A 25,721-nucleotide genomic window follows, 5' to 3' on the forward strand; every position below is an offset into this window, starting at 1 on the left:
GATGTTGAAGTGACCATATTTCAACAAGAAGGTGGAGCTAAGTTATTGACTAGCGCTAGCTAGTTAGCAAGGTGCAAAACTTAACAGACTCCTTAGAGTGTCTTTTAGCACAACAGAATGTTAAACAAAAAATTTTTAGACAACCAAAATGTAACAATTAACTTTCATGAACTGGAAGTACACTGTGAAAGGGTCTAAGTCAAAGTTTTCTCATAGACTTCTGTGGAATCTGACTTCTTTTTGCAACCAGTAAAGTCGCCCCTAGCCATTAGAAAAAACGTGGTATTAAGGCAATTCCACATTGGTTTCACTTTTGACCTGGAGGTTGCTGCTGGGTACTGAACTTGTGTGTAGTGATGTTTAATAATCTTATGGTTTCTCTTCCAATTCAGATGGGACTGCAGCGCTGGTGGGAACAGGAGATCCCTGTGGATGGAACAATCAACAAAGGAGAGCTCATGACACACAACCTGACTGAGCTCATCAAACCTGAATCCTACGAAGTGCGCCTGACTCCCATCACACGTTTTGGAGAGGGTGACTCCACCATCCGGATTGTCACGTACAGCGGTGAGTTCTGTTTAATATCCTTTTTGTAGGACAGTAATCGGGCTGCTCTCCCTGCTGTATTTCAATGTTTTCAATGAAAATAGAGAGAAAAACATAGTAGGGGAGACGCAGGAGAGCTGAATTCACTTTAGTCTTCTGCCTACACATGTGGTGGCACAGGTGGAAGGATTACAGCTACAGCTGGTAATGTTATCCTTCAGCTACCACAGAAATACTCTTAAATTATCTCCAGCTTCAGTTTGTGCTGCCGCATAATGACACATGTTCATCAACACTGATGGAAATGGAAAGTTCACTCTGGTATCACCCATCATTCTGAGGATTATATATTATGTATGATATGTTTGAGGAAGGACCAGCAAAAAGTGAGCTCATTAAAATGATTTGAATCACATCTAACACATCCAGTCATCAGAAGACAGCTTGGAATCAGCTTGCTTTGCTTCTTTGCCACTTTGAGTAAATGCACATCAACTGACTAATCATCTCGTCCTTGTGACCTTTATTGCCTGAGTCAGGTCTATTCTGGACTTGGGCAAAAGCGGTTGCTGTGTACGGATAGATCATCATGACATCAAAGCATCAGATGATTTAAACGTGTAGTTCGGGTCACAAGACTGAACAGAGCTGGTCAAAGATGAGTCATAGTTTTGTTTTTTCTATGTCATTCCTTTTCATTATTTTGCCAGAGGATAGCGTTTGTCTCTTGGGATGTTTCTCACACAACAAGTGGCTTTTCTTTTCTTTTCTTTTCTTTTTTTGAAAATATTTTGGAAGGTCCCTGGCATTACACAGCCCCACATAACCCCTAGAACCAAACAAGATAATAACATGTTCAATTTGGTCGATGTAAGTTTTGAATCAGGACTGTAGCGATAAAATAGCAGCCAGCATTACATCATCAAGATGAAGTGTACTGTATGGCAGGCCAGTCTAGTAGCCACTATGGCCCGTTGATGACACGCTGGCTGAAACACAAACACTACATTAGTATCCACAGTCGGCCCAGCAGCGCTGTTGAAACAGATGCACAGGTACTTGAGATGTGCATTTTTAGAAACAAACTGGCTGACTGTTTTCTGTCTATCACTGACTACTTCTCCGGTCTTCCTGAGTTGTGCTGCTGCTGCTGCAGCAGTTGTGAATTATTCAGTTTCACTGCAGCTCATCATGGCTGGTGAAAAGAGAATTGGGAAAGAGGGGAAGAGAGAAGGGAAACTTTCTCTGCTGTTATTTTTGTAGTAGTTTGTGATATTGTGTGGTCCCTGCTAAACCTTGAATCGAATTCAGCTGAATCCGATCAAATTGAATCCAATCAAAGTGAAGTCAAGAGAATTGAGGCTAATTAAGATAAAGAGAGAGACGGAAGCAGCCAAGTTGGGACTGAGGGGGGGGGGATATACAGAGGAACAAAGTTAAAAAAAAAAAGAAGAAGAAGAAGAAGACAGCCAATGCTGATGTGCGAATCGGCTGCCCAACAAGAGACTGGACTAATTATCACTCTAGGGCTGCTCTGTTCTCCCACGCACAGCATAGAGCCACTGTAGCAGCCTCATGCAGGTCTGAGCAGAATCCACTCTGCTCAAAGAACGTGTCCCGCTAGACGTCCTGACTGACTGTGAAATACTGTCAGCATCATCCACATTATTGCTTCCTTTTCACCCTCACTGGGGAGCAGGAGCCTGTGGGGCGCCTCTATACAAGTTTATGGTGATCTGAAAATATTGTGTGAATTTTTAATTATGGTATATGCAGTTGTGATTAATCGGTATATGTTCAATTTCCGTTTAGTCTTTTCCTTAACATATGAATTAACGGAATATTTTTCAAGAAGATCCAATTCTGCTTGGATGCTTGGAGACACCATGGATGAGGTTTCTGCTAGGAGAAGTCATGTGCATTTATTAAACACATACATAGTTAAATATACTTTGATAAAACCTCAGCACAGGAAGCCAAGGCTGTAGATAGAGCTGCAGCAGGAAACAATGTTGGACTAAGTCCTGAACCCCGACCAGACTGTTACTTCTTATGTTCACACCGGCCCAAATGCTCCGCACCAAGGAATTAACACTCCTGGGTTAGATTCAACCCAAAGACAAGTGTAAAAACAGCCCAAATCTCAGCAGAAATATTTAGTACTTTATATGTTTAGGCTGATAAAGTCTCAGCAATAGTGCTCTTTTTAGTACAAAAAATATCTTAGACTTGCTGTGGATGTACACTACTCTCCCACAATGCAATGCACAAAGAAAAGGGATTAGTATGTAACAGCAAAAACTGTGTACTAAGACTAAGTATTTTTTGCTCAAAGTTAGCATGTCGTATGGGACTGGGGACACACTGTTTGTCTTTCTAAAAGCAAGAAACTTCTGCTGCTCTTTTTTAATCTCTCTGACTTGATATTTTGACACTTAGACAAAGACACACCTGTGCAGATAGCAGGCAGTGATCAAAAACCTCATTTCACAGTATCCCGATCTCTTTTGGAATAACACAGCTGGCATTTAAAACTTTTTCTTCAAGGACAAGGGCTTGTCTGAGGTTTTGTTGCCAGACTAAGATATGCAACAAAAATGCATCTATTTCCACATTTGCAAGCTGCCACTCAACTGTGTATAAAATATTATTGTATAATTTTCCTCACAACATGCTGAAACTTTTGAGTTTGATGAATCAGACACAGAAATAGAATACTCCTTAACTATTTTATTTCTTTGGAAACAAAATGTTACAAAATAAATATGTATAGCTTTACATTTACTGAATTCTAATTTATTTTTGAAAATAATGAATTGTGGACCAGCAACTTCAACAAAAGTCTTTTAAAAAGTGTGATCTTGTTAAATGCATTGGTCAAAACGTCCAGTACAGAATAAATATTCTAGCAAAAAATGTATATAGTATATAATATAGAACTGAAATGAATAGATTAACCCCATTTTCACTGATATCTGATCCAGATTTCTGAGGCAGTGTCGGTCCGATATATAAAAAACCTGTTGTTTTTACGGTAAAAAAAACAGCAGCTGTGGTTGCCAGAACTTTACCATTATAAATATGGTAGAACTTTTTTTAAAATTACGGTAAAAAGATATTGGCACTGTTGATTTCACGTTTAAGATAGCCATTTTATTCCATTCTTTACAGTATAAATACGTTTTCCCATCAAAAGAAACACTGTTTTGCCATATAATTGACAAGTAAACTCTATAAAAGCTGCATAAATTAGATTTACCACTTAAAAAGATTTTACCGTTAAATATTACAGTATATTTTTGTTAGAGATATGGTGTTTAGTACATTTAACAGTGAGAAAAAGTATTTTTTACAAAAGATAAATGCAAAAATGACATTGGTGGCTTGTATATATATTACATTAAATACATATTCACAGTGTATTTTACAGTGGAATAATGTATTTTTCAAAAAATAAAAATAAAAAAACAGTTTTGGGTGATATATACATTTATTTATTTACATATATACATTAACTCATTTATCATTTTACGGTCTTTTACCGTCATGGTTTAGCAGTTTTTCACCGTAAAATCTACAGACATTTTTCACAGTGTACAAATAACCGTATATTTAAAGTCAGTTATGTCCAGTCCCTGATGCTTTTTAGCACTATGGCTTAACAGCAAAAAGCTTATGAGGGTGAATGAAACTGAAGCCCTGGTTCCTGCAGTGTTCCTTTGTTTGCTTTGGTTTCCTCCAACAATTCACAAAGACATACAGTACAGGTTAGGAGTCCCAAAATAACCCTCAGGTGTCAGTGTGAGTGTTTTCGTCCCTCTGTGTTTGTGCAACTATATGTGTTTGAGTGTTTGCCTTACAATGGCGAGCACCTGTCTTTCAATAGTGTACATACTGTAGGCACATACTATAGTCTCTAGCTCCCCATGACCCTGAAAGTGAATGCGTACAGTATGTACAGGAACAAACAACAAAGCAAAGAAATATGATAGCCATTTTGTTAGCTCTTAGGATAAACATTGCTGTCCTATTTTTAACATAAGGACTCTAAAGTATGAGTAAGTTTGCTCGTCATTGCCCAATAGGCCAAGCGATCATTCTGATGCACATAAAGCCGATGGTAGCAGCTTTCCTGTGAGTTGGCAAGAAAACACAAAAGCGGTTATAGTGTCCCCAGCTGTAGGATGAAGGATGGTTGTGTCACCAAGCTCCAAAGAAGCTCTTTTAAATTTTGCTGCAGTGACAAACTCGGCATCTGTTTGGTGTTCCTCATAGCTCTCCTCTCTCTCCGCTTTCCTCCAAGGCGCAGGATTTAATGTTTAAGCCTCCTGTCAACTCTCACTGTGGCACAGTAAAACACTGCTGCTGTTTCTTAATTTTCCATTTTTATGCAGCTCATAGTGACATATACAGTAAGAAGCCTGTCCTAAAGTCAAAACCCACTAAATCTTATATTAAATACAGTCGTCTGCTGGTGATGATTTCGATCTCCTGCTATAGCAGAGGTGTTGGGGTATTATTATTCGGCCAGCGGTGGTTCACTGTAATCCCTGTCTGAGCTTTTGTTCAGTCATGGACTCAACTCTGTTTACCTGAGAACTCTATGAATCACAGTTTTGAAACTTTTATATTTCATCAATTTTTTCTGAACAACTTGGGCCTCAAGGTTGCAAGATAAGGTTTCTGAGGTTGGGTATTATTTTCATAAAGTAAAGTGCTATTGCAGGGTGTTTTTGCTACAATGTTATTCATGACAATATGATAAAATACTGAAACTACTTATTAATTGCAGCAACTAAGAACGACTTGTGAAAGCAAAGAAGTTTGCAAAAGATAGTGTAGCTGGGGTTTTATCAAAGTTCAGGAGTTTACATTTTCCATTAAAACGATAGTTCAACATTTTGGCTTATTCGCTTTGTGGTGGAGAGTTAGATAATAATATAGATGAGTCATGTCTGTCTGAATTCATGACTATAGGTAATTTTAAGTTAGCTTAGTTTAGTTCAAAGGAGAAAACCGGCAGCTCTGAGTTGGGTGATATGTTTAAGTTTTCCAGCCAGCAGTTGCTGATATATTTGCACAGATGTGTGTTTCAGTTCAGAAATGTGCCCAAGCAGTGAGTTTTGCCACTTTCCACTCATTAACTTCACTTTTTTTATTCTAATAAATAAACAAGTGTCAAGAAAGGAAATATTCTCACACCCACCTTCAGACAACCTTCATACACCTTTTGAATTCAAGTTTATCTCATTCACCGAAACCAATAGAAGCTTAACTGCCTTGTTAACTCACCTTAAGAACACCTTTTTCATACTCAACAGAAATAAAATCACCAAAACAGCCTTGTTAAGTGCTCCAACCATAGAAAGTCTGCTTTGATCAAAATAAAAACCCTAATTCACTGAGTTTGATGTGAAAGCATGCTGGCTCCACATGCTGTTTTTTTCCCACTGTCTCTCTCTGCCATTGCTGGCCTCTCTGTGCTACTGAGTTTGTTCGCTGAATGAGTCTGATGCTGAGTAGTCTCACATTGCCAGACCTATCTCCACACTTAGCAGCTGGTTGCTGAACACCAGCTCTCTCTCTCGTTCTTTAGAGGCATTCAATCAGCAAAATAAAATAGAAAAAAAGGTATGATTCACCCAGCCATTATGCAATATATTCGTCCAAGGCTTAACCCCAAGGGAGTGTCTTCCTGAAGTCTCTCCTTGCTTGTCTGCACCAAGACATAGATTAACATGTGGCAATATTGTTAATATTATGATGAGATGGGACATTAACCCTTGTGTGGTGTTCGGGTCTGTGGGACCCGTTTTCCTTTTTTATTAAAAGAAAAATGATACAATTAATTAATTTTTCAAACTGAGACTCACTGACTTTGGCTCATTTTCTGTGAAGAACATATATCAGAATACATATTTAATGACCACACACCATACACCCCCCTACACATTTCTATTACATATAAGATGTCCGGGTCCACTGGACCCGGGGCTAATAGAAGTGTGGAAATTGATGTTCAGTCTGTCTTGACTGATATGTTTACTCTGTGTTCATGTGTTCAGCTTGTGTTGTGCATCATCTGTTCAGTATTTTAACATAAAAATGTTTGATTGTGAGGCATTAAAAGCCACAAAATGCAACGGGTCCATCAGACCCACAAACACTGGCTGAGTAACAACAATATGAACATCACACAAGGGTTAAAGCAACATTCTCTTACATTTCTGTGAAAAAAAGAAAATATAAAAAGAAGTTAATTTCAGATGCACATATAGAATAACATGAAAACAAATTGAAATCTAAACTAAAAAGAAATCAGCTTTGAATGGAGATCAAACACTAAGCTTGTTTGCAAGATATTTTGTCAATGCCGATGGATGGATGGATGGATGGATGGATGGATGGATGGATGGATGGATGGATGGATGGATGGATGGATGGATGGAAAGAAAAACAACACTGAATGGAAATGCTATTGATTCTTCCAGCCCATAAGGAGTTCACACTGATTACTGGTTACTGATTGGTTTGGGTTACAATCACACAAATTGCTCCCAAATTTAAACTGTCAACTGGACTGAAAACAAATAAAACATAATGAAAAGATAAGATCATACATCTAAAACAATATTAAGCATAAACAAAACATTTAAAATAATCTCTGTTCATTCTGCTTCCTAAAGACAAACTTTCTCACAAGGCACATTTCAAATCAATCAATCAGACTTTATTTGTAAAGCAATTTTCATACAAGAGAGATGTAACACAAAGTGCTTTACATAAAAAAGGAGAAAATAATAATAATAACAAAACATAGAAACAAGCAAACACCCTCCCATTAAAAACAAAGCACAAACTGAGGAAACTCCATCTCAACATGGAGCAGCGAGGAAACACTGGAGGTAGGTTAGAAGTTAATTAGATAAAATAAATAAAAAATAAAGTAAGATAAAATACAATACAAAATAAAAGTAAATAATAACACAACATTTTACAATATTTTTTAAAAAGCTAGATAGAAAAGATAAAAACAAAAAAAATAATTAAGATTAAGTAAAGCATGATAAAATATATATAAAAATAGACTAATAATAGTAGCAAATAAATAAAAGAGAAGATGTTGTAACACTATGATGCATGAGCAGAAAAATCTCTAAAAATGGTTCAAGTCAGCCAAATTAAAAAGATAAGTCTTAAGTTTGCTCTTAAAAATATGAGCAGTCTCTGATGCCCTCAGGTCTTCAGGAGGCTGTTCCACAAACGTCATTATGTTTATGTTATCTTCCTCAAATTTAAAAGTCATGTTTCCTTGGGTTGAACTAACAATTTGTGGACTGTGTAAACAAGATCTTTATTTTATTTTTATATCTCAGTAAGAGCTTTTGAGTGCTTCTAAAATGTTCTCCTACCTAAAAAAAAAGAAACTTTCATAGATTCCAGAAATAAGTGGGTACAAAATAAGAACAAAAATTAGAGGAAATGTGTTTCAATATTGCTTCCTGCTTGAGGAATTTTAGTAAATAGGATTATACTGATATTATGATGAGCGATATGATATTGCCAACCTCTCGTGGTTTTTACATGTTTGCATTAGCCGTGGCCTCTTTCTGCTTTTTGCATATTTCACTCAGGTCACTTCTCTACATTTGCTTCGTCTCACTCCTCTACCTGCTATTTAAACCACAGCAGAGAATCATCCATGTGGAAGTCCATTAAGATTCACTTGCTTGCATCGATGTGTCACACACACACTGATGCAAGAACAGGATAACACACAGGGGATTATTGGACACGGACTGGCTGTGTTTGGGTGTGTCTGTATGTGTTACTGCAGGACCAGTGCAGAACACTTACATCCTCTGTCAGGGAGCAACAATATGATTGAAGGACACAATAGTGTGAAGTCGCTCGTGTTATTTCTGTCTCGGAGACGTGAGGGGAAGATGGCTGAATTACATTTGCCCACGCTGTTATTATTCCAACTGATGGTTGGAGCTGTGAAACCGTCACGGGGCTTTCTGAGATCGCCATGGCACCCACCCAGAACCCCTAAACATGATGGATGGGAATCTCTGAGAGTGTGAATTATACGAGGTCAGTGAAAAAAGAAAGAAGAAGCCGGGCTGCTGTTGTCTATGAGGACACTTGGCTGCAGCCGTGGAATTGTCTGCTGCTTTGTAATACAGCCGCAGGCCAGTGGGCAGGGAAGCCAGCCAAGATGAAGTCAGTGTTTGTATCCGGAACGGCCTCTACGGACCGCTGTCCTTTGGCGGTCAATGAGCTCACTTTGTGTTTCAATCAAAATTAGGCAATTTGGATGGAAGGCAGTCATGCATCAAGCAACAGTTTGTTTTGTCCTCTGAGCTGGAAAAGTAGAATCCAGACGTGCACCTTATACGTGGGGTTAAGGACAAGACCTTTCATAACAGAACTTTTCAAAGAGCTACATTGAAAAACTTGCTTCCTTTCACATCGTGATCACTGGGACTGTTTATCTCGAGAAGTATCAAAATTGCATTTCATCCTCGATCATTATTTGAGGCTTTTGTAGCTGGAAGGGAAAAGCAGAGTGCAGCAGCATTAAGAAAGAAATAAGAGATATTTTTTAAAGCCTTTGCAGTTTGCTTGAGGGCTTTTCACACATATGCTTTAACAACACAGTGCATTTTGAGGAGACTGTTTGAGGTCCACTCGTGTTTTCAGGAGCTACAGAAGTATTTGAAGACCATTTTCAACACGTCTATCATTTTTTTTAAAGCTCTTCCCAGTCTTGCACCGGCATACATGTCCCACATGCTTACGGAGTTTAAACTGTTACAGCACCTCGGGTCCTCTGGCACAAGTTTGTCAGTTGTTCCAAAGTGCAGGACTTAAACCTTTGGTGAGACAGCTTGTAGCTTTTATGCTCCGAACTGCTGGAACAGTCTGCCTGAGGAGCTGAGAACAGCTGGAAGCGTTGAAATGTTTTAAACACAAACTTTAAACCCATTTATTCAGCCAAGCTTTAGATTAAGAATGGTTTATAGACACTCTTTTCATGTTTTTATCCACTTGCTTTTTTGAATTTATGTTGTAAAACTACCCCTTTTATCTGTAGTTATTATTATTGTTTTTTTAAATAATATCATCTTGCTTTGTTTTTGAATATTTTTTTATTTTTAATCTATTTTTTTATTTTTATGTATAGCTTTTGAATGTATTCTGTATTTCTTTTTTATCTTTTATCTTTTTTTTTATTATTATTCTCCCCTGCATTGGTCTCTAATTGTAAAATTGTTTGTCTTTCTTTTTAATGATTTTTCTTTTCTTATTATGGGCTTATCATCAGTCATCTGTGCAGCACTTTGAACTGCACTTACCTGTATAATGGTGCTGTAAAAATAAGTTTGGTTGATTGATAAAAAGAAAGCTTTATTTTAAACGGTTAACTGAACAATAGATCTCAATCTGAATTTATTCCATTGCTTGTTTGTTTTTCCAATACAGTCATCTAAATTGGAAGTTGAATTATCTTTTAGTGTGTGTGCGTGTGTGCAGTAAAGTAGCCTCTGGGCCTGCTCTGTGCTCAGCTTGATTTCCTCTGTGGAGGTAGAGACACTGCTCGAGCAGACACATTCATCTGGACTAAGGCACCGTGAGTCAGCCAGGGGAAGCTGCAGGTAAAAAAAACTGACAAGGAAACATATTTTCATAACCACAGTCTTGGAAGAAAGAAGGGGGCAGCAGGAAGGATTGGGCAGCGGGGAGGGGGAGGGGGGTGAGGAGAGGAGAGCTGCAGGAAATGGGAGGTTGAGAGGGAAAGAGCCGGCGAGCAGGAAGGGGGCTGAAAGAATAGAGTTTTGTCAGAAAACTCAGCATCCGTTTCACAGGCCTGAGGCTGTAAGTTGTCATTTAAAACATTTTCTCTGCAACAGCTCGGATGATTTCCTCCCTCTCTGCAGAGACTTTCATTGCAGCAGTGTGCAGCTCAGCGTAGATTCAGTAGGAAACATTGTTGGGATGCAGGTATTTTCACAATCAGTTACATTAAAGATTATTAAAGCTTTAATACGATGAGAGAGTACAGCCTGTTCTTCCCACTCTCATGGCAAGGCTTCAGCTGCAGTGTTGCAGTTCACTGAATGTTTTATATGATTCAATTGGAAATGCAACGGTTTGTTCTCTCTCTCTCTCTCTCTCTCTCTCTCTCTGCCTTTCTCTTTTCTCCTCACTGCTAGCGAACAAGTGGACACACATTTCCATGAACTGCACTGCAATATACAGAAATCACTGCTCGAGTTTCTGCTTTTAAAAAAGACCGATTCCCCGTCCCCACAGTACTTCCCCGCTCTTCAGTACATGTTTTCCTTTGTAGGAATGATTTGTTATTACTCACTTTAATTGGTTGGATTAAAATCAATTCCCCCCATGAACAGCAAGGTTTCATAAATCAAGCAGCAACGTAGTTTTGTGGTAAAGCTGATGTATCGCATCTATTCAGCCGGTCAGCAATCGATCATGAAAATGCCCATGAATCTTCTTGACAGGTTAAATGGTATTTACTCTGCAAAAAGTGAAGTGCCGACTAACTGGCTCGTTGCAACTCTGTGTGATACCCTTGACCTTTCTGTGTTTGCTGCGGCGGGAGCCTCTTAAATTATCAATGAGGGAGGCATTGAACCACGGCCAGGTGGACAGAATGCAGAAGAAGCCTTGCATGTTACTCTGGTGGCCTCAAGTCATCAGATGTAAAAGTTTCTGTAACGGCGCTGTTGAAAACACAGCAAGAATCAAGGATGTTGCAGGAGAGTGATTAGCACACACACTTGTGATTATTACTCATCTTTATGATTTATCGGCTTCTAAATGGAAGTATAAAATAGGCTTAGTGCTCTAAATGGAAGTCACCTTGAACAAGAACATCAGCAATGCCGGTAAATGGCAATAATGATAAGCAGTTGCGCTATAAGCTTATTAATGTGGTCAGGCTGGTCCTCCTAATCCCTCTGTCTTTTACATTTGATAACAGGCACAGAATGACTGCTGTCACCTTTTCCACTTTAAATCCCAGACATCTCTCACTCTGTCTGCTCAATAATAATTACATTGTGTGTGCCAGTAGATCGCTTCCTGTTTAGCTATGTGTTTACTTTTTATTTGTACACCGTGGAAGAGAAGATGCACTCTAATATACTTCTAGTGTTTTAATATCACAGGACAATATCTGCAGCTCTCCCATGGGCCTCTTTCATTTAGCTTTATGACAGTCGAAGTGTGCAAGCTCCAACTTTTCTACATGTAGACTTTTATTAGCTCTGTGCCTAAACAGTGGATGACAGCAAGACGAAAGGTTAATAGCGACAGCGACTGTGTGCACGCTTGTGTTGTATTCTGCCTAAGCTGTAATAGAACACATTATATCCGTTTTTAAAGTGCTCGTACAGCTCTGTGCGTTTCCTTTTAAGAAGCGTTTCACGTATTGACAGATGGCTAAGATATTCTGTACTAATGACTGTCCCTGGCCTTTTCTCTTTCACAGCTCCCATCAACCCTCACCTGAGTAAGTAATGTGCACCTCACTTAGCATGTCTCGTCAGAGAGCCAGCTCCTTCTGTCGCAGCACAGTCTGTGAGAACAGTGGGGAGACTCAAAGTAACTGCACATCCCGTAGAGATCTGATTCTCAACATGTCACACTGCACCGGAAGACCCTTCTAAGTATTCCTAAGTAGTACTAAATGAAGTATGAGTAACACGACTTCCTTTAGGAACTCTGAGTAAACCAGCATCAGGCTATTTGACATGTTGAGAGCTTCAAATCTCCACAGGACATTGTGCAGTTATGATGGAGTGTATTTGCATGAGATATGTGTGTTTGTGTGTGAGTACAATTGCACGCTCTGTGCTGTGTGAGTATTACTTATGCATGCATCAGCTCCGTATATTCAATGTTTAGTCCCATTTATGACACATTTCATTGTTGAAACTTTACAAATTCGCATTATTCACGCTTTGAGAATCCACACTTAATCATTGTTTGCTGTGCTGCAGTGTGCTGCTGTGTATTGTGGTTTATTTATTTATATGGATATATATTTTGGTGGGTGTTCACACAAACATTGCCAACATAATAACAAACATCCTAATCACCAACATCATTATCCAAATCCCTGAAGGAAGCTATCTTACCTGCACGCCTCCTCGTCCTCCCTCCTTCCTCCGCCTCTCCTCCAAATCCTCCTATCTCTCCCGGGCGCAGGAGGCGAAAACATTTAGTTTAGCTCACAGTGGATGGGGGGCGTTGGTGTCTAGCGCCCGGGGCTAGACCTCCATTTAAATCTGCATGCCTATGAGGAGAGGAGTCAAGAGTGCCTGCAACCCAGCCCCTTCCTCCTGCTCTCCCACTCCACCACTGCTTTCTCTCCAGCTCTCACTTTCTATCTCTTTCTCTGCCTCGCAGCATCACTGCCCTTCTTCCTTCCCCTGGTCCATCCACCCACACTCAGTCTGTGTTACCTCCATTACCTGAGTAAAAGCTGCAGAATCTCTTCCTCTCAAGGTCACCACTCCAAACTGCTCCCAGCTACGTTTTAATAAATCAATGAATATTTATCAGAACACATGCCCGCACCGTGAATCCAAATGCTCCTTTTTACTATCTCTTTGAGGACACTGCTGAGCAGCAGCGTGTCCTCTGGTTAGGTGTTTTGCTTTGTTTGTTACACGGATTAAATGGAGGTTTTGACACGGTGGATCCTGCCGCTACCCCTTCATTAAACTGAGTGGGTTAGTTCCACACACGTGTGATTTCCTGCTGCTCATTAGTACATTCCCTGTGAGACATTTCCCTACCTGTGACCTATCCTAACCTCGCACTAGAGAATCACTTTTATTTTTTCTGGGAGGGTGACGAAACTTGCACTCCCTCTCTGCACACTCCACTAGTTTAAAAATTGCAGTCAAAAGGGCGTGGAGAGTGTGATCGGGAGGGAGGCGGTGTAAAAAAAACTGATTACATAGAGTCCTACTACCGAGATGCCACAAAACATCCAAGGACAGTCATTTTTACCTTCAATCTTGTAAAAAGAGAGTTATTTGAAATTATTAGCGGGTCAATAGCATGTTATACAACTTCTACAATGTCAAACAACTCCTAGAAAACTGTAATCACCTTTAGAAATCGTCAGTCACGATGATTGTGTTTTAGGGTTCATTTATGCTCAATGTTAGATATCGATTTAGATGGAGCATCCTGTCCTTGCTGATTTTGTCCATATTTGAGCATCTTTTCTGAAAGATTACAAACAAAATAGAGCAGAACCACTAGATATCATAAAAAAAAAGATACAACCATAGTGCACAAGAAAAAATTCTAAAACTGGCAGAAACCAGAGAAAAAAATTCTGAGAGGACCAAAAATATTTTACTCTGCACTTCGAGAAAAAAGTACATTTAAAATGTCGAGAACAAAGTCAACTTTGGAAAGTGGGCCTTAGATAACCCCAAAACAATAGTTGTAGTACTACCAACAATAGCTTATTTATGTAGTAATTGCTAATTTTACAAATAAAAATATTCACATAAATGACATATAAGCAGATTTTCCCAAAAACAATTATACCAGTGTGGAGGGATTTTTATGACCCTACACTGTTCCATGGTAAGGTTATTGATTGTTTTTGTAGCAAAAATAATCATGTATTCCACTTACATGATGGTCCCATTGTGCACAGGAGCCAATGTAAGTTGTTGTGATTGTAGAATGACTTGTATTGATGAAAATCAGGTTGTAGCTTGCAGCCATTTCTTTAAAAGCAATGTTCCTCTGATGACTTACTGACACGGGAACAACCAATCTGTTAAATATCTTTCCAACTTCACCAAACTCAAAAAGTCGACTCTATTCTCGTCATTTGCTCTCATTATTTTTTTCTCCTGCCTGGCACTAATCCTCTTCAGTATTGAGGAGGAATTAGTTAAAATGATGTCCACATGTCATGATGTATTTAATGGCCTCACAGACCATCTGCGTCTACAGCGCTGCCTCCGCTTTTGCCTTAAGAGGTGCATTAACACAACCTCCTCCACCCTCGCTGTGTTTGCTGTTGTCGGAAACTTTTGACCCTAAGCTGAGCTGCCCTTGAGTGGATATATTGCTCAACATCTACCATCATAAACGATGCATGGAAGTATGAGGGCAATGTCAGTAACATCGTTTAAAATAGACATAAAGGGAGCATAAATTACGCTTAATAATCACTTCTGAAACACACGGACGTTGAGTGTTTTCCTGGTTCAGCACTCTCTCTGCGGCGACTTCCTTTCGATGTCGGGGAGAAAAAACAAACACACTCAACGATGCCTCCACTCTAGTCAGCGAGAGGTCACATCTTAATTTAGAACTTGTGTTCAACACATCATATGGTGTAATTAGGACTTTGCTGTTGTATATATCCCCCTGAGACACACAAACACACTCATAAATATACAGTAGGTGTCTGCACACATACTGTACCAACAAGGCAGTGTACTGTATAACTTCTCACTCTTTTATAATGATGTGATGTAAGAGCCTGGTTCTGCTCTGTCGCTCTGCAGGAGAGTTCCACTGCAGCTTTGAGGAGGAGCCCATCTGCATGTTCACCCAGGACAAGAATGATGATTTTGATTGGACGCGACACAGCGCCGCTACCCGCGACACCAAGTATACGCCCAACACCGGGCCCAGTGGTGACCGCAGTGGTTCCAAACAGGGTAAGTAGTTCTGGGTGACGTCATGCGGTCTACATCCTTATTTTATGCAGTCTATGACTATAAGCAATACGTTGTATTCAGAATTTGGATACTACTTTAAAAGACATCGTCCCCCCTTATTCAAAAATGAATCTATTGTTATGCAAATGGTTTTTTGGACACAAGAGGTATCCAACTTCACTAAAAAGTCCATTCTCAGTGCAGTGAAGGCAAGTTTTCACACCACTCTGTGAACTGCAGAGATTTAAGGTGAGCACAAAGAAATGTTCCCCCGTCAGCAGATGTGAAAAAACAAAGTCTGCACATACATTGTTCTGCACAGAGAAGCTCAAACATCCAAGTGAAGTAACAATAAAATCAAGTTTTATTACTGGAGAAGGACTTTAACCAAAAAAAAATCCAGTCAGTCAAGATAAGTTGTCAAAATAGAAACTAAATCCATAAAATAAAAGTTAAAAATAGGTCTATCTATTTCATTCAACTTGAAAAATAAGCTGATTCCTTTGTTGCTCTGTCTTATTTTGACGGTGCAGTTGTCATAATGTCAGAACCATCGACAGCATCAGGGAGAGAGAGAGAGAGAGAGAGAGAGAGAGAGTGCTGGTGTGGGTGAGCAAGAGACAGACAGTGTGTATTAATGGACAGAAGGAGAAAGAAAAGTTTATTTGGAAACCATCTATAATTAAATTATCTCACCATTCAATTAGCAATTTGGGCATATTCACAACTAATTTGTCATAGTTTGAATGATCGATATCTGCAACAGACGGAGGCTCTATCTCATTTCTTTTTAATTTGGTCCACATGGTGAGTAAGTATCTGGTCAGGAGAGTCAGTAAGAGTGTCACTGCTGAGAGACGGAGGGGGGAAACTCACTTTAACATCCTCAGCAAAAATTATAATGCTGAGCTGAACTGTCCCTCATGCCTCGTGCTGGCAGGAGGTAGGGGAATGGGATAGATGGATCAGTTTTGGTCACATTATGTCTTTGCAGCCTAGTTAAGAATCACTGTTCGATCATCAGCTGGTTAAGATTCTAAATGTTTGCATGGGTCATGTAGCTTTAACCTCAGTTCTTTAGCTCAAAATCATATTTGTATATATAAAGTGCATATTTAGGAGCGTTTATGAGGTTCTTGTTTAACAACTTATCTGAGTTATCATTAATTAGCTAAATACCTGATAAAACTTCCGTCCCTGGCTGGGGATTTGTCAGAAACCAGTGATGCATTGCTTCCAAAATGACTGAATGTAAATCTGCCGCTGTCGTCACTGTAAACCTTCTATGTGCTCTGCTAGAATCAAAAGCTTGATAAGCATAGCCACGGGAGCCCATAGAAGGGCCAGTTGTTTGTTTCGCTGGATGAGTCATCAGTAAGGTGATTGTTTGATTGAGCATTCTCTAATACTCCTGATGGCACTGTGATTTTTGGGTTTACAACAGTCCAATCATGTGTAATAAGCAGGAATTGAATTGGAAACTCTAAATTGTGCGTGTCTGTGCATATGTGTGCATGTTGTGCAAGACTTGAGAATGACAGTGAACAGGAATATGACAGATACAGTGGACAGATACATGCAATATACCTGCAGATTTTTTGAAAACAAATTAGATGCAAATCACCATTCCTCAACATTGACTAACTAATGAGCAAGTTACTCATTTACATTTCTCAGCCGGGGATATCTTTATATAGCTGAACAATCATATTGCACAAATGGGAAAAAAATCACAGTTGATGAAACTGTAAGCGATTCTTCTTGCCAGCTGTCAGTATGGCTCTGAAAACACTGCACCTGCTCATTGGATTGGAAAAATGATGGTTGAATGCACATATTTAAATGGACACCACTCTGTTATTTATTATATAATCCATGCATGAACACATGAATTCCCACTGTGCACTAGCAAACACTGTTATTATAATGTTATTGCAGGATCATGTGGCAAAATATAGAATTAAAAGACACATGCATGTACCTTTTAAACAAGATATGCAAACATTTCACTTAAAGTTTGACTTTTTTTGACATGTTGAAATAAGTTGGAAAGATTCAAGAGTTTCCTGCATAATAGATGATTCCAGCTGTACTCATTGTGTCATCAGTTGCTTGATGCAGCACAATCTAACAATGAGCAGCCTTGATCATTTATGTGCAAGATAATCTTGTAACTGAGTCTCTGTTGCTGTTTCCATGGGTACCTAAACCACAGAGATCTGCATGGAATTTAGTATGCAATATGTTAGTTACATGTGCAGGTATTCAATATGCAAGAACTTAATAAATAGAGAATTAAAATAATTGGATTTGCAGGATCCGTTGGAGGATTTTATATGAATCGGCTGATGGAAGGTATCTGTGGTGGAATATAAGTGCCTATTATGGTACCGTGGCACCAGCAGCAGCTGAAGCAGTAAATAATGCATTGGCTTTAATCACCTAATGGTTTCAAAATGTCCAGCATTTCATTACCAGCCCCATTCCTCTTTGCGTATAATTATCTGATATGAGATTCAACTGAGGGAGATATTCCATTCGGTTTTGGCTGGCGGGGCATGGAGCCGCTCACAAGCTACCTTCACTGTGCCCGTGGCAGAGAATGGCTTCGGATCATGTGGCTCAGACACAATCAGAGGGCTGTTTGACTCTCTGTCGTCCACCACTGTCACACCGACGGAGCATTAATGTAACCTCATTTTTATCATCTTGATTTGCCCCTGGTTATTGCTATTAGTAAAAGGAGAACTGTCCCCTCGTAGAAAAAGCCCTGCACCTCATCTCTGATATGGAAGGTTTCATTTCTATCATGCTATCACACACTGACTGAAAAAGCAACTGAGCATGACCAAGGATCCCTCGCTTTTTTATAGTCTTTACAGTGACAAATAGTAAAGTAGTTTTGGGAGTCTGAACACTGCCCGAGAAAAGCTCTTATATGAAAAAAGGGTATATTCAATGTGTATCCAGTTTCTCAGCAAGGCACAACTACTTTGTCTGATGTCCTGAGGTCATCCACAAGGCATTATCAGATAATATCCTCTATATACTGCAATACATAAGAAGAAAATACATGCTGTTGTCCTATAGGCAAAAATAATAGGCATAATAACTTTGACCAAGATCACAAGAAAGCATAAGCAGATGGAAAAAGCTTCCTTCAAACAGTGTACATACATACATACATACATACACACACACATACATACATACATACATACATACATACATACATACATACTTTAACAGATCTATTTATATCTATATCTCTTATTCTAAAGAATTAAGATCCAAGCTGCTGTACATCCTACCACCCAGTCTCATTGTTAAATACAGATGTTAAGATATTAGACAAAGTATTAGCATTAAGACTGTCCCAGAATATATCCCCTGATCAGACAGGATTTATAAAAATAATAATAAATAGATATCCCTTCTTTGATATTAGACAGCTGTTTAATATAATCTACCACCATTCTGATACTTATTCCAGAGATGTTTATGTTAATGCTTGCTGAGAGATTTGACAGGCTGGAGTGGGAGCATATACTTGACAAATTAAATTTTGGGAAACTTGGCTCCTAGCTTCGTTTGTACAAATGAGGGTTTTTTTTAACAACATTCATTGGAACAAGACAATGCTGCCCTCTCGTCCTCATTACCATTGCTGGCTAGAGAGTCTTTTGACCATTGCAGTTGGGCAAGATGACAGACTAACTTGTGTATTCAGGGAGGGGTTTGAACAGCAGGTATCACTCTATGCAGATGACATGATACTATATATTTTTAATCCAGACAGCTCTATGCCAGTGTCCTTTATCCTTGATCACTTTGGTATTATCTTATGGTATAAATTAAACCTCAGCTCTGGTTTATCCTCTTCATACATTTCCCTTCAAGGTCACTCAGATTCAGTTTACTTATGTGGGGTTCAAATGCAGTAGTGGATTTTTACCAAATTGTAGGACTTTATCTCCAAGGCAGAAAGGCACACAGAGAATGCAGACCTTTACCATGACTATCCTGTCTCAAGCTGTTAATGAAAGTGCAGAAATAATTAGTGAATCCTCCATCCTCCAATCCATCCTGTGTTTTGAAAGTGTCATGAACATCGTGCTAGAAATCCTGTCAAAGTACAACTTAAATGAAAGTGTAAATTTGATTTTCTGGACGAAACGTATTCATTTACATTCATCCAATAACCACTAAAACAATAAATAGTTTTAATCAATTGCAAAAGTAGTCTTTAGTGGCAGTCCCAATAATGTGTTAATAAGACTGAGATAAAAAACCAAAACTACAGAGTATGTAGTAATACAGTATTATCCTTTAAATGTTCCACTTCCTGACAGGTATATTGCAGCTTGTTTTATTTTAGGTTTTCTTTATTTCAATATTGTCTGGTACTAAATCTTACTTGCTGTAGCCTCCTCTGGCCAAGTTTATACGTGTGTCTTATGTGTGATTTTGTGTCTCTCATTTCAAGGTTTCTACATGTACATTGAGACATCAAGACCACGCAAGGAAGGGGACCAAGCACGGCTTGTAAGTCCCTTTTTCAACGTAGCGCCTAAAAACCCTTATGGCATCACCAACCCACCTGCCTACTGCTTCGGCTTCTTCTACCACATGTACGGAAAACACATAGGTAAGATCCATTCCTCCGATGCTTCATTGTCCCCAGGCTGCATAACAAACGTCTGTGTTTAATCTGCCATACTGTATATCCACTGCTGAAAGGATCATCTTAATTTATATTCATGGCTCAGTGGTTCATGGAAACTGATGAACAAAAGGGTAATTACTCTCATTCTTTAAAGAATCCGTCACTGTTTTGTGCTTTTGGTTACTTAAGCAGCAAAAGTAACTTAAAGTGGAACTTCAATTGCTTTGGCAATTCAGTGCTAAATGAAGGAGATGCATTTTTATCTATGCGGAACTAAATAACAGTCAATGAGGAAACAACACAAGACATTTTATTTACCAAAAAAAAAGTCTGTCATCAAGCATCTGTGAGACATCACACTAGCTTTGAAACATAAATTGAGAGATGAATCTCATCATGAGAGTCTTGAAATTGCTGTCCGCCACCTACGTCTTTCACAGCGGGTTTTTACTCTTTTTTTTTCTGTCAAAGAATGGTTGTTTGTGAGACTGGAATAAAAGGAGAGCGGCAGCACTTTTTCCTGTAAGCAACAGAATTTCAGTCATTTCCAGAGAGTTTGTCCCCATGGCAGGTGCGGTGGGGAGTGTTGTGCTTTCATGCTAAAATTTTGTAAGTGCAGCTGTCAGATGTTTCAAGCAAAAGATATCTCATTTTTGCAACAAACCCCTTCAAAGGTGTGTACACAAATCCCGGGCATTAGCTCTTACATTCCTCTCTGAATGCTGATAACAACCTTGTATGGCCATTTGAAGATGGTAGAGTGACTGAAGGAGCCATCTGTGGCTTACGTCTGACTCTTAGTCTTCCTTCACCGGGGACCCAATCAGCCGACCGCAAGCACTTCTGCTCTGAGTACATGCTGTTTGTGTGTTTGCGCATTTCAGAGTGCTGAGAAAAGATTGGATCTCTAGCACAGAAACAGCAGGCTCATACATTGTTGATGGCCTCTATTGGTGATTTCTCTGTCCTGGCTTCACCCTGTATCATTAGCTACTGCATGGGTTCATGAGGCAGGTGAGGGGCACTGCTGGCATGGGTGAAGGGTCATGTTGGTATCATGGGGGCTGGATGCTGTTCAGGCATGTGAGCAGTTTGTCAGAAGGCAAGTTGATGTTGTGCACTTAAAGCTCTGCAGAAAGCATTTCCAATAGCGGTGTTTAGAGCAAGGCTTTTCAAATTAGTTTAACCCGTCACAGACAATAGAGGGAGCTACAAATCAATTTAATATGTTTCTTGTTTAAGAAGAAATGTCAATATGTCAGGTAACCCAAAGGTAAAGGAACTCTGGTGTGTTTTGCCAATGATGCTCCGATCGTTAAATGTTAATGGAACCAATTTGGCCACTTATAGCTCCAACACTTTACTGCAGTTGCAGATGCAAAAGACACGGAAGTGTTGACCAAAATGGATTGTTTGAGTGTAAATACAGGTATATTTAGACAGACAAAATAGACATTTTTATCATTTTTGATTTGTAAGAATTTAAAAGTTGGGTAAATATTAGTTACATTTAATTTAAGGAATAAGAAAATAATAATCTGTATTATTTATAAATTCCAAAAACCAGCAAGTATTTATTTTGTTAAATGGATAAATTTATTGTTTGTATATAATCTGGAGTTTTGTTATTATACATGGCAGGATGCACAGGAAGATGTTGGAAGTGATGAGGAGCATCATGGTGAATGTTTTTTAACGTGCTTTTGAAGCTTTTGGACGTGTAATGAGTTGACACAGATATTGTGGATTTCTCCGATCACCAAAATAAATGACTGGAATGGATCAGCGAGTAAAGCTATGACTCATTTCATATTGTGGAACAGCGGACATGCATCAGAAACAGAACCGGATCGGCTCCTCAATCACAGTTTAAAACCTTCTAGGAACTCGCCACTACAGTTGTGTTTTTTAACATCAAAGCATAGTAAGTAGTAGGAAGTAGTTCTAGTAGAAACCAAAAAGTCAAGTTGAAACCTGAAAATGAGCATAATGGGCCCCATTCAAGGGCCCACGCCACCAGATATCGCTCCCATTTCTATCTACCACTGTCACCTCTCGAAGCAAACATAGCTTGTGATATGGACCATCACCTTTTGACATTTGCACCTTGAAAAAGCTCAGTGACTCTACAGTTTCTGGCAGTGGAAAAAATGTCTATGGCATCTATAGAGCCGTTCTCAGTGATCCGTTTACATGCAAAACAAGTGTGGAGATAGATTATAAGCACAGGAGCCTTGAAGCGAAGTTAGTGTGGCCTTTGATGCCCCTTTGTGTCTTAGAACCAGGACTTGTCGAAGTCTGATACTTTCAAATCCTTTGATTCTAATCTGAACTTTTTCTCAGTAACTTTAAATGTTAATGTCTAACTGAGAAAGTCAAAGTTAAGGTTTTTTGGGGTAGAAACATTTGATTTATCAAGAGTTTAACAATCAAGCTTTCAGCTAATCTGCTTCCTTAGATTGATTCCTTTTGATTGACAGTTACCAAACAACTCCAATAACTATCCTGGGATTCTGATTGAAATGGTGCCAAATGCTGAATATGCATCACCTTCTCCAGGCTTCGGACAACCAACTACAAACCAGTGAGAAAAGCAGAGACAAAACAAAAGATCCAAATAAGTCTCCTGTGTATTTGTGTTCATGTGGGACCTCGCCACTCGTAGTAAGAAGCTGATTGATAAAATGTGTTTTCAGGGCCTTGAAACAGGAAACGACAGTGACATCTGACAAAAAGAGACAAAAATATCAAGTTAACTAAAAATACTACCTCCCTGAATATATTTTTAAATCAACAATAAACAAATAAAAGAATAGAAAATAGATAAGAACCAAAGTGAAGATAGAAAAAGAGCAGTGATAGTGAATGGACTGAAAACGGCGACAGGGATTTGCTGTTCTGCGCTCATTAAACTTGATGTTCAATAAACTGTGAAATCACTACAGGCGGGCAACTGCACTCATCTCTCTTTTGATAAGATGTTTACAGCGAGCATTTGGCTGCATTTACCTCAGTATTCTAGTGAGACACGGTGGTATCAGCACCATCTCCACCCTCCACCTGCTCCGCTCTGAGCTTCTGCTGGACCTGCTGCTCCGGCTCCAACACACTCAGCTCTCGTCTTCCTCTCTCTTTTCCCTTGACTGGCTTATGTATCTTTCATAAACTATATTTTCTTTTGTGAATCTTATGTCATTATAACTTTTTGATTTCCCTTTGAAGTTTCTTCACTTAACATATTTACATTAATAATTTAAATCGCCTCAAAGATTCTTCTATTGAGCAAAAGGCATGTTTTCACAGTTGGAGGTGAACTGTGGCCTAAATAAGTATCTTTAAATATTGTTATTCCATTAATGGGCATTTTTATTCAGCATCACATTCATTTTTCAACAGATCCAACCTCTGATCCCTACCCAGAGAGTGATTATTCACCTTCAGATATCTCTGTGAATACTTTAAAAGGATTATTCTGTCTAATGAAATGAGAATATGAATTTTAAATGTACAATTGTAGTGATTTTCAAACTATTTGTGTATAATTATAAAGTCATTTTCCATGCAAAACTGGCAGAAAATGCTCTTTTCAGCATCCAAACCTTTTTGGAGTCTGGACCAAACAAATAACTGAGAAAATACCGTGCAAATTAATTGATAAAAATAAAATAAAAACTCTTACCTGCAGCCATAGTTTTGGGTGAGCTGACCCTTTAGGCTTAACACTGAGTTGACAGCAGGACTCCATATGGTGGGGAATTTTGCCAGGCTACTTTTCAGCTGTCCTCTGAGGGTTGAGTGCAAGTGTCCAGGTGGGGGGGCCGGACCAAACATCTGGAGAGGTGGAGGCAGGAGGAGGTGGAGAGAATATAAGGATAGAGGTGTTGGAGGGCGACTCAGCGGGGAGATGAGAGCTCCTCCGGCTCCCTGCCGAGGTTGAGTAGGCCGTGACATTTCCAATTTGCTCAAATTGATCGCCAGCCAGACCCTCTCTTCCCTGCCCTCCCCGTCTGTGGTGAAGCCCATGCCCAGACTGTGGCGTGTTATGATGAATGGGCTAAATGTCAAGGACTTGAAACCCAGCTCAGATCCTCCATGGCCACGCTCCATTTAGTATTCTGCCTCTCCGGCCGTGAGAGAAATTCGTCCCAGAGCTCAGGAATGTTGGTTTGTGATATTTTGCACCCAGAGAAGTGAAAGCTTAAAACAAACGGTCCAAGTAGTATGTTCATCTATGCTGTTTGTGTGCTCTTATTGCAGAGGACTGTTGTTTTCAACAGTTGAGGGCTTTTTCGCTTTTGATCCATGACTCACGAAGCCATCAGACATGGCACAGCTCCGTGTTGAAATGCTGGGAGTTTGATGCTCTTTGGGACTGTGCTGTGGAGGTGAGTCACAGTCAAGTCGTGGCACGGCAGCGCTGAAGGCCAGAATCAGTCGATAAGGAGTTTTCGCCCACACACTGATGAGAACAGTGGCACAGGCTCAAAGAAACTCCTCCGTAGTTAGCTCACGGGGGGATACCTGAGACAAGGTCACACTTAATTACTGAAGCGCACATCAAAGTTTGCCTTTGGAGCCCGTGTCGCATTTGTTTATAGGATTAAGTCTCCGGCAAAGCACACCAAGCAAGTCTGTTTTAAGCCTGACCTTCTGAGAAGCAATGGAGTCATCGTTTCATTAGCAAGGAGGGTGGTACTGCACCTCAATCCCCCTCTCTCTGGTCCTCACTACATAATTGAAAATTTCTTGGAGCTATTTCTCACTTTTCACCAGTCTCACATCCTTCTCTTCTCAGATCTTTTTAAATTTCACAAGTGTCTGCCACAGGTACTGCTATTAAAAAAAGGTATTTCAGAGAATATACAGCATATGCCTTTATTCAGGATGTGATGACACTGACATAACCACCTACATCGTGGTGAGTTCAAAGAAAATGTAAGCCAGCCAGCTCAGCAAGAATCCTCCTACATCCTAAACACTTCAACGGGAGATGAAACCGCAGGTCATGTTCTGTACAAGAGCTCATCTCTCACTGGAGATTGTGCTGTCGTTGGAGAATGCACAGTGTATACTGTGCTGATGAGAGAATATGAACAGGGACATACAGTGGAGCTTTCCCTCGTTTCCTCACAGAGATCTGCAGTAATGAGGCACCTCGCTGAGGCTGAGATGCATCAAAAGCGATGTTTGCAGTCGTAGTCGCTGCTGTTTTTTGCTCACCAGTTGTTTAAACGCAAAGGTGCTGCTTTCCATACTTGTGAAATTCACTTGACTTCAGAGCAGTGGTCCTGCTGAGCTCCGCCATGGTGTCAATGCTAACCTGATTTGGGCCTTTGGATGCTGCTCTGCTGGCCCTCTGCTGAAGGATACCACTCTCTCTCTCTGTCTTCCTGCATGGCGAATAGAAAAACTAACACAATCGGTGCGTTTGGAGAGGAGGGTAAAGTGGTTGCACTCGGTGTCATCATCTGACAGTTTTATATCAAAGCCCACGGCCAGACAAGAGGTCTCACTGAGGGGAGTCTTCAATTCAGAACTGGTATATAGTCTATTCTGTCTCAATCCGAGCCACTACTTCTGTGTTATTGTAAGGGTTTATATGAATTCAGTTAAAATGGATCTGTCAAATTGCATTTTCAAATGCAGAGCTGGTCGACGGTGACATCCAGGAGTTTCTCCTTTAGCTTTTGTCCAAAAATGAATTTGAATGATGCCAGACTGAGCAGAAATAGTTTGAAACTAATGATGAATTAGGAACTGTTCTCTACAGG

The 25,721-nt window shown here is 39.6% G+C and overlaps 1 protein-coding gene across 1 annotated transcript in view; it reads left to right on the forward strand.

The window, feature by feature from the left end:
- The window catches only part of LOC131991671 (MAM domain-containing glycosylphosphatidylinositol anchor protein 2-like), a 220,790-nt gene that overhangs the window by 188,646 nt on the left and 6,423 nt on the right, over nt 1–25,721 (forward strand). Inside the window, exons 12-15 of the mRNA XM_059357161.1 lie at nt 393–570; nt 12,071–12,091; nt 15,129–15,284; nt 19,771–19,932. Of these exons, the coding sequence (XP_059213144.1) occupies nt 393–570; nt 12,071–12,091; nt 15,129–15,284; nt 19,771–19,932 (517 nt within the window). The remainder of the gene's footprint in view (nt 1–392; nt 571–12,070; nt 12,092–15,128; nt 15,285–19,770; nt 19,933–25,721) is intronic.

This window comes from Centropristis striata, chromosome 18 (assembly GCF_030273125.1).
Source record: "Centropristis striata isolate RG_2023a ecotype Rhode Island chromosome 18, C.striata_1.0, whole genome shotgun sequence".
NCBI classification, from domain to species: Eukaryota; Metazoa; Chordata; class Actinopteri; order Perciformes; family Serranidae; genus Centropristis; species Centropristis striata.